Source organism: Callithrix jacchus, chromosome 6 (genome assembly GCF_049354715.1).
Source record: "Callithrix jacchus isolate 240 chromosome 6, calJac240_pri, whole genome shotgun sequence".
NCBI lineage: Eukaryota > Metazoa > Chordata > Mammalia > Primates > Cebidae > Callithrix > Callithrix jacchus.
The window spans coordinates 140,148,678-140,157,846 of record NC_133507.1 but is presented as its reverse complement, the minus strand read 5'-3'; the positions used below and the strand labels follow the sequence as shown (position 1 = coordinate 140,157,846).

General features: G+C 62.4%; 1 protein-coding gene across 10 annotated transcripts; it reads right to left on the bottom strand.

Moving 5' to 3' along the window:
- Window positions 1–241: 241 nt before the first annotated feature.
- On the bottom strand, window positions 242–6,057 carry CTDSP1 (CTD small phosphatase 1). Of its 10 annotated transcripts, none has more exons than XM_078328491.1 (8): window positions 5,917–6,057; window positions 5,332–5,448; window positions 4,413–4,561; window positions 3,956–4,060; window positions 3,766–3,822; window positions 3,050–3,142; window positions 2,760–2,945; window positions 242–1,881 (listed from the first exon to the last, which is right to left on the bottom strand). In XM_078328491.1, the coding sequence occupies exons 1-8, from the start codon at window positions 5,981–5,983 to the stop codon at window positions 1,753–1,755; spliced, it is 903 nt and encodes a 300-aa protein (XP_078184617.1). In that variant the 5' UTR covers window positions 5,984–6,057; the 3' UTR covers window positions 242–1,752. The 10 variants fall into 10 exon arrangements, with proteins under 10 accessions (XP_078184617.1, XP_078184618.1, XP_078184613.1 ...); XM_078328492.1 differs by having other exon boundaries at window positions 3,956–4,057; XM_078328487.1 differs by lacking the exon at window positions 5,332–5,448 and having other exon boundaries at window positions 5,704–6,057.
- Window positions 6,058–9,169: the final 3,112 nt, after the last annotated feature.

Here is a 9,169-nt window from a genome sequence, read left to right as displayed (position 1 = left end):
TTAATTAGTCCTGCCAAGATGGCATATCTCCATTTTGCAGACCACATCCCCGAGGCGGGGAGCGGTATAAGGGCACAGCCTGGAGGCTCAAATTTTGCGCTGTGACGCTACCCATTCCCACCTTAAGTGTCCAGAAACCTGGGCAGCTCTTCCCTCCACCACCAACCCCTCCAGGTGTGCTGAAGAGTGGTGCCACGGCAGCCGCATGTGCTAAGCCCCCGCAATAACCACACAAGCCGGATGGGGGTCTGGCTTTCTCTTTAGTTCTCATCACACTAGGGCGCTCAGTCACAGAGAAGGCACTTAAATGGGAAAGCCACCTGACGCAGACCAACCGTATTCACTCCCCAACTCTACGGGAGGGAGGCACCACGAAACCGCCACTTGACATCCCCCTTGGCACTGGTATGTGGGTCCCCTTAACCTTTAGACTTCGGGTAGAGCCCAAGGCCTTGACCTCCGGAATTGCCTCGTTAGGAGGGGCTTCAGAAACGGAGTTGGAAGGCAGGATATCCCAGCAGCGGCCCCCAGCCAGCAGGGGATCAGGCAGGGGGCTGTAGAGGATGGGTTGGCACAGGGGAGGGGGACAGCTTGGCCGGGCTTCCTGGAGATCCCCAAACCCCACAAAAGATCCCACCTCCTACAGATCCCCCAAAGGCACCGGTGAAGTCGGGTGGGTGAGGAGGCACTGATGAGCTGGGGTAGAGACCCCATACACACACTTAGCTGGTGGGCCTAGCATATGCTGGGCACAGGTGCTCAAGAAATGTTTTTGAATGAATGAATGGAGCAAAGGGGTGTGAGAGGCAGAGGACAGGGCCTGGAGCTCCTTGGCCCAGCTTGTTCCATTCAGAAAATAGCAGTTTAAAAAATGTAAAAATCCTTTCCCTCCCTCCCCCCAACTTCTGGGCCCAGGAAAGGGGCAAGGGAGGGGTGTATCTACCCTGACCCTTCCCTCTCTCCTTCCCCTAAAAATCTATATACACATATACATATATTTATATGGCACCACAAGAGGGTCTTGCCTTTGCCCCCACACTCAGGAGCTGGGGGAGCCAAGCCCCAGGGCTGGTTAAGGCCGAGTCTGAGGTGGTAGCCTGCGTGATGCCGAGAGCAGCCCTGAGCTGTCAGCCCTGGAGAAGCTGCCCTGCGGGGCCTGAAGTACAGACTCCTGCTTCCTTTCCCAGTGCTAACAGACCTCTCCTTCCTCCCAAGCAAAGGCAGAGGTTGGTAGGGGCCCTCTCAATCCCAAGGGAGGAGGTGGGGCAGGGGGAGACGCTGGTTCTTCCCTCCTAGCCAAGAGCTGTGCCCCTGGGAAAGCTGGGTGGGGAAGACGGAGCTCTATGCAAGGCACTTGATGTCCACCGTTCCCAGACTGGGGGCCCAAGGCAGGAACCCTGCCCCAGGAAGCAAAACTGAAAGGGGCCAAGGGGCCCGATTTGGCAGCAGAGAAACATGGCAGCATGGACAGAGGACAGAGAAAAAGGGAGCAGCAGGCAGGGCCCCCAGGTCCCCTGAGAATGGGGGAGGAGGTTCAAAGGCACTGACAGGGGGCCCTGGGCTCATGGTCCTCAGTGCAGCCTGCTGTCCCTATGCCACCTGGCGGGGCTAGTGGGGAGACACCCACTTCTCCATGGCACTGAGTGTGGCGGCGGCCTGTGGGTTTTCCTAACAAAGGCCTGGGCAGTCTTCCTGGTAGGAGGTGTGGGTGTCGTTGTCGGTCAGGGGCAGGTCCTGGCCCCATCACCCTCACTAGCTCCCTGGCCGAGGCTGCCTGAGCACTGAGTATACGTCGTCCACGCGGCTGAGTTGCTCAAAGAAGGGGAGGAGGTCGTGGAGCTCTGTGTCACTCATGTTGTCAAACCACGACGCCACCGGTACCTGGGGAAGTGGGTGTAGGAAGGTGAGTGGGGGGCAGGTGTAGCCCTATGTAGCCACAACTCACACCATGCAGATTCTGAAAACCCCTCCCCCAGAGCTTTCAAACGTTTTTGACAGCAACCCCCAGGAAAACACATTTATAACATAACAGTGCAAAAGCTTCATGCTTCTTAACCTTAACTGTGCAAAGCACTCGGTTACTTTCTTTTTTTTTGAGGCAAGGTCTCGCTCTGTTGCCCAGGCTGGAGTGAATCGGCGAAATCTTGGCTCACCGCAACCTCTGCCTCCAGGGCTCAAGTGATACTCCCACCTCAGCCTTCTGCATAGCTGAAGGACTTTAGGCATGCACCACTGCACCTGGCTAGTTTTTCTGTTTTTTTTTTTTTTGTAGAGACAAGGTTTTACCACGTTGCTGAGGCTGGTCTTGAACTGCTGGGCTCAGCTTACCGGGTCATCTCGCCTTTCCAAAGTGCTGGGATTACAGGTATAAGCCACTACACCCCACTGGGTATTTTCTATTCTATTTCATTCTGTTAAAATTCCCGATCAGGACCCACTAAATTAATTCTGTGGGCCATCAGTAGGTCATAACTGGCAGTTTGAAAAGCTGAAACTTTTCAAACTTCGCTGCCCTGTGGGGGCCCCTGCCCCTGGCAGACACTCTGCTGTGCGTGACTGGAATGAACCGCATGGCTACAGTGCAGGTAGACGAGGGAAGTGGGTGGCAAGCTCAGACAACTGAATGCAGGAAGGACGGGGAGGGCACCTGCCATCCCCCCGGCCCCTGACACCAGCCACCAACTGGGGATCCAGGAGGCCAAGGTGGCCTGCTTCCCTTCCTGGGTCTCAGCTCCTGTCCCAGGCCAGCCCACACTCACGGCATTATCCGGATGGAAGACGTAGGAGGCGGGCGAGTTGTCCAGGATGAGTACCCGCCGCAGGTCTCTGCCCAGCCGGCTCAGGTCCTTCACGTAGTTCCCCCGGTGGAAGACACAGGACTCTCGAAACAGCCGGGCACGGAAGGCCCCCCACTTGTCCAGCAGGTCAGCTACTGGGTCTGCGTACTGGGAGCAAGAGGCAGGTCATCCTGGAGCCTGTAGGCTCATTGGGCCGCATGCTGGAGGTGGGTGGGAGGGCAAGGTTACCCCAGGACCCGTGTGGGGCTCACCTTGGCGAGGCTGGCAGTGAACAGCACACATTCAAAGAGCTCGCCCATTCGCTGCAGGAACTCATCCACGTGAGGCCGCTTCAGCACGTATACCTGGGGGGCGGGCCAGTGAGGAGGCTGCAGACCAGTGGGGCAGGGTGGGGGCAGCGGAGGGTTGGGAGGGCATGGGCTGGGGAGGCAGAGGCACACAGGAAGGAGGCTGGGCCTGCAGGCTCCGCTTGGCCAGCCACCCTGACCACTTCTGGGGAAACTGGCCCCCTCCCAGAAAATGATCAAAACTTCCACTCCACTGGCCGGTCCTACCTCACAAAGTCACTAATTCCCAGTCCCGTCCCCTGCCTCAGCCTCAGCCCAGTGCAGGAGTCCAGGGGCAGCCCCCTCACCCCAAGGCTGCAGTGCACCGGTCCCCGAGCCAAGTAATGGAGAACAGGCTGGACAGCACACAACCTATCCTGAATTACTTGAACTGGGTCCCGGGCAGGGTGGGGTGAGGGGGCACAGCACGGGGGGCCTAGCGGAGGAGCCCACGCTGCAGCCTGGAGTCAGCCCAAGCCCTTCTGATTCTGTGTGCCTTTAGGGCAAGCCTCACACCCTCTCTGGGCCTTTGACATTCCACGTCTATGCAAGTCCCATCCAAGGTGCTCTGGATTGGTGGGAAGAGCCTGGGGTCTGGAAGGCAGAGGCCAAGCCCACCACTGCCTCCTCCTGGCCCTCACCTGGTGGACCACCCCATCAATCTCCACAGGGATGATGAAGTCGGCGTTGTTCACTGGCTGTGGGGGGAAAAGAGCTGCTGGAGTTGGAGGGGGGAGCCCCAGGGGGTGGGGCCCAGCATACACCTCCCTCCCAGGCCAGGGTGGGGGACCCCGCTGAGACCCAGGCTGAGGGCTGTTGAGCAGGGCCCACCTTGAAGGAGCTGTGCACCAGGGTCTCATCCAGGTCGATGACCACGCAGATCTTGTCTGAGTCCTGGGCCTTGGCCTCGGGGAGCAGGTACTGGACTGGGGTCTGCTGTGGGGAGGGCGGGGCTGGCTGGGGGGCCTCTCTCCAGGTCCCGTCCTTCCTCCTGCCCTCTCTAGAGGAACCCTGGAGCCAGGGGCAGATACCACCTGCTTCCCAGCTCTGCCCCTGCCAGCTCTGTGGCTTGGATAGGCCACCTGGCTGAGCCCTCTCTGAAAACCAAGGTAGAGAAAAACTTCCACCTATAAGGGAGAATTCAGTTTCCCCAAAGTGGGCAGAGCCTGGCAGGGGAGGCTGGCATCCTCCCACTCTGGACCTGTCAGGGTCCATAAGTGTGTGCTGAAAAGCTCAGTCAGGAACCCCTTCCCCTAAAGCCCTGAAGCCCCACCTGGCCCCCACACACCTTGGGGATGGCACCATTCTCCTCCACAAGCAGGGGCGACCCGCTGTGGGCGGGCAGGGCCTCTCCATCGTCCCGGCAGACGCAGCAGAACAGTGAGTGGAGGATGCCCCGGCTTCGGGGCTTCTGGGAAGCTGCTGACCTCTGGTCACCTGAAATAAGGAGGCCCAGGTTGGGGGCTGGGTGCACACTGGCCTGCAGAATCCTGCATGTGCGCCCAGGCATGAACCCCACCTGGGAGGATCTGGCCGTAGCCACTTCATTAAAGGAGACACACTAAGGCGGCTCCTGACTCTTCCTGAAATGCCCCTGCCAGGGGCCCCACAGTCTTCTCCAAGGCTCCTGCAGCTCCCCACAAGTAGGTCTAGCGGTATTAAGGCGCCCACCCACATAGGGAGTGGCTGCCTGGAGAAGGGGGTCCTGGGGTGCTCTTTCCCTGCCTCTCACCGCCTCCATGACTGCTGATGATCATGACCCCACTTTACCTGAGCCCTCCGGCTCAGGAGAGTCAGGGCCTGGGGCTCAGGGCAGTTGTCCACCCCTGCCCTCCCTCTATCCTCTCCACCCACTGTGGGACAAAGTCCTCACCCGCGGCTGGGCCCAGAGGCAGGGATGCAGGCCCACGGTCTGGGGCCAGTGTCCAGCGGCCATCTGCTTGCCCCGCCCTGCCCAGACCTCCGACCTGGAGCCCAGCAACCGCTGCCTGATTGACAGACACCCCTCTCACCCCACCCCCTCCGGCCCCCTGCAACTAGCCTTTCCACCTTGCCCCCTGCTCCGGGGCAGCCAGGCCCAGGTGGGGGTGGGCAGACCTGGGAGCAGCGTCCAGGTCCTGAGGTCCAGACAGGGAAGAGGAGGGGCAGACTCCCACCCCGGTCCAGCCACCCGGGGGCGCAGCCTTCCCCGGGCAGTGCGTGCCCACTAGGCGCAAGACTCTCCCCGCGGGCGCCAGGCGACTCTTGGAAGTGCTGGCCGTCGTCTCTGTGCCTCGGAGGGGCTCGGCGCCACCACGCGTGACGCGAAGTTTGTGGGAACGTGGCTGTGTGTTGGCGGGAGATCCCTTCAAGCCTCCCCAGCCCGCTGTCACCTCGGCGCCCCCTCCCAAGACCCTACCGGACCGCAGCCTGGGTGGGGGGGGTGGGGCGGAGTCTCAGCGGGTGCCCCATTGGTGCCCTCCTCAGCCCCCCCATCTCCCAGCCCCATTGGCACGAATGGGGGGGACGCCCATGCACCACGCAATGCCAGCCAGGGAGCCCCCAAAGGAGTCTCTCTAGTCCTGCCTCAGTTTCCTCACCTCTAGCGGACGGGAGCGCCCCAAAAGCGCCAGGCCCCGCCCCGCGTCTCTGAGCCTCCTTTGAGTTCAAACTCTCTCCCCGCTCCCTCACGGGCTGGGAGCTTCGGGCACTGTCAAGGCGGGCGCCCCGGGCGGCTCCCCCGGGGAAGATCCCGGCCCCTCCTCTCCTCCCACGGTGCCCCGGCCTCGGCCAGCTCCCCGCAGCCCCGGTACCTTTGCCCCGCAATGGGCCCCGAGCCTCCTCCTTGCTGATCTGAGTAATGACGGCCGAGCTGTCCATGGGGCCGGGCGCGCTCCGCTCCGGCCGGACTCTGGCCCGGGCGCCCGGCCTCCCCCCCGGCTGGGGCCGGAATCGGGGCGCGGGGGGGAGGGGAGGGGTGGGAGGGAGGGATCCCCGCGAGCTTCTGAGGGGAGGGGAGCCAGGTTCTAGGGGGGAGGGGGAGGGAGGGGGCGCGGAGGAAACTTTGTTACAACATGGAGTTTCCTCCCCGCGAGGCGGATGCAAACATGGAACCCGGGCGCCGTTTCAAGGCTCCCCCTTAAAAGGGCAACGGCTTCGGTGTGACCAGGACTCGGCCGCGGCTTTCACCACTTCAGGGACCGGCGCGGCTAGGCGGACTGGGCGGTGGGCGGGGCCGGGTTCCAGCCGCGCTCCAGGGGGCGTCGCCTCCTTTCCCGCCGCCGGCCGGGCTGAGCCTCTGCGGCTGCGTGGCAGACCCGGTACCCGGCCCACCTTTCCAAGCTGCCGAGCGCCCCGGGCCAAGGCTCGCCTGCCCGGAGCGCCCACGCCGGGGAGTGCGCGAGTGCTGCGCGGCTCCACCTCTGCGCTGAAGACCCGAACTAGAGGTTTCCTGGTTTCCTCCTTGAGGACTTGGGGATAGCGCTACCTCATCTGTGAAATGGGTCTTCTCTCCGGTCTGGTGGTCGCGGGGGTCACTTCGCAAGGACCTCGTGAGCCAGCGAAGGCTCTGCAGTCTTCAAGTATCTGTGCAAACCTCAGAATCACGCTCTTGAATGGGACGGTCGCCGCCCCCCCCGCAGCCCCAGGGCGAGGTGCCCCAGGTCTGTAGGGTGTGAAATTCCAACTCCCGGCCCTGGGAAGGGGCCTGCCGACCTCTCCCCGCACGTCCACCCGCCGGTCCCGGGCCACCGCGCGTTCCCGCCTGAAATTTCGTAGGCGCTGTTCCCTTCGCGTAGCCAAATTCCACCGACCTTGAGGAAATGCCACCTTCTCCAGGGGTATTCCCAGACCCCCTCCCCTGCCCGCGCTCGCTGGCCGCCCTGTGACTACTGGGGATGCGGTGGGGGTCACTGGTCTTGCTGCCGATCCCTGGAGCCCAGCTCGGCGCCGCACGCAGTGGGCCCAAAGTCCGACCGTGGGGACCTCAAACCAGACTCTCACGGCCCACCCCACCCGGGCTCCGGCGCGGTGCTGGCTGGCACTTGGGAACTGAGGTCCCCGTCTTCACGCGGGAAGCCCCTTCGTGGTGCGCGCCGTGAGTTTGCGGGCCGGTCTTTCCCCCGGTTTATGACGTCTTTTTCACTCGTCGTTACTATTTTGTGTTCACCATTTAAAAATTAAGAATAACGCCAAGCCCGATAAACACGCCTCGGCACTTCCTCCCCTCCCGCTCGCCCCTGGGGCCTCCTCGGCGGGGCGGAGCGGGCGCGTCCTGTCCCGTCCGGCCGCCGGGTGCAACGCGGCGCACGTCCGCCAAGGCCTGCAGAGGGGGAGCCGGGGAGGGGAGGCCCCGCGCGGGGGCCGGGAGGAGAAGGGAGGGGGGCGTTGCCTGCCTACTGGCGCCGCGGCTTCGTGCCCCGAGGCTAGGAGCGGGGGCGGGAGGGGACTGTCGGGGGCTGATCCTCCCCGGCTGGACCCCTCGGCCCTCCTCCGGCTCCTGGGGAGCCCACGGGGCGGCCACCATTGCGCTTCAACACCGTGATCGCCACGCAACGCTGGCGCTGTCCCGGGCCTGTTCTGGCTGCGCCTTTTAATCTCATTTACTCCTCAGAACCGCCTCCTTTTAATCCCATATCATAGATGAGGAAACTGAGCTTGAAGAAAGGAAGCGACGTGCCCTGGCTCTACAGGCGAGGAGAAAGGCGGGATTCCAGCCTGGGAGCAGAACGTCTGTCTCCCCTGCGGTCCGGCCCACTGGGTGGGGCTTCAGTCTTATCTCCGGATGCTGGGTCTTCTTGACCCCCAAAGGAAGCGTGTGGTGAGGGACTGAGTGGAGTCGTAGCCTCGCCCCTGGCCTGGGTTGGGTGACGCGCCTTCCTCTCCCTCCTGTTCTCCCACTGTGAAGGGGGCTGGAACCTGGCCGCTCTACCCCCACCCACAATTCCCAGACGGGCCGTCCTGAGCTCACCGGATTCCTCAGGGATCCCCCCACCTCCTCCACCCCCACCTATAGGCACTTCAAGCCTTGGCCCTTGCAGGTCTCTTCCCAGGGAGACCTAACCCCTCCTCCCAAGCTCCCTTTGCGGCCAAGGCAGCCGCGCCTTTTGCTTGGAGTCCTGAACTTCTCTTCCCGCGCCTCGGGGCGGGTAGTTACGGAGTGAGTCGCGAAGCTAGTAGGATTGCGTGGCCGGGGGCGAGGGGGGGGTCCTTCGGGTATCCTCATTGGGGTTGTCTACACCCAGCTGCTGTACCCCTCTATCTCTACAGGTGGGGGTCGCAGTATGCATTCTTATTTTTTTCTGTTTTATCGATTCGCACCCCACGAAAAATAAAATCTTGGGCGCCGCAAGTCAAACGGGGAGGGGCAGGAACGGGATTCAGCAAGGTGCTGTCTGGCACCTGTGGATTAGGAAGCGTCTCTTCCAACCCAGACCCTTCAGCTTCCCCATCTGCCAAATGGGGCTGGTAAAAGCCCAACCCAGGGGGATGAGGAGGGCGTGCAGAAAGTCGGGGTGCGCTCAGAAGGCTCCTGGGGAGTGCCAAGTACGACCACGCCCTCCCTGAGGGGCCTAAAGGGAGTTTCCAGAAGAGCACCTCTGCACCCCTCTTCCTGGTGGGTAGATCTGACCTTGGGCTGGGAGGATTAGAGCTACTATGGGAATGGGGGCAGCCCTAAGTAGGTGCCTTCCAGTCTCCAAATGACTGACCTTGGTGCGATCTCATCAATAGCCCTTTGCCCAGGCCCTGGGTAGCCCCTCAGCCAGCCCTCCGCGCCTTCTTGACCAACCTGCCCATTCCTCTGCGGTCCCCCCAGTCCTGCCCCACAAAATCTAAGACGTCCCTAGAAGGCTTCATGCATTGGCAGATGTGCGTACACAGGTACCCATGCTCCTGGCCCTCTCATTCCTCCTGGACAGTCCGGTCGGCACTTCCCCCCACCCCCGAACCGTGTTCAGCAAGATTCAGTCCCCTTCCCTGGCTGGCCTCACCGGCAGCGCCCTTCACCGCATCCTGTCACCGCGACTTGTTTGCACAGCTGTCTCCCGCCACTGGAGTGTGGGGCCC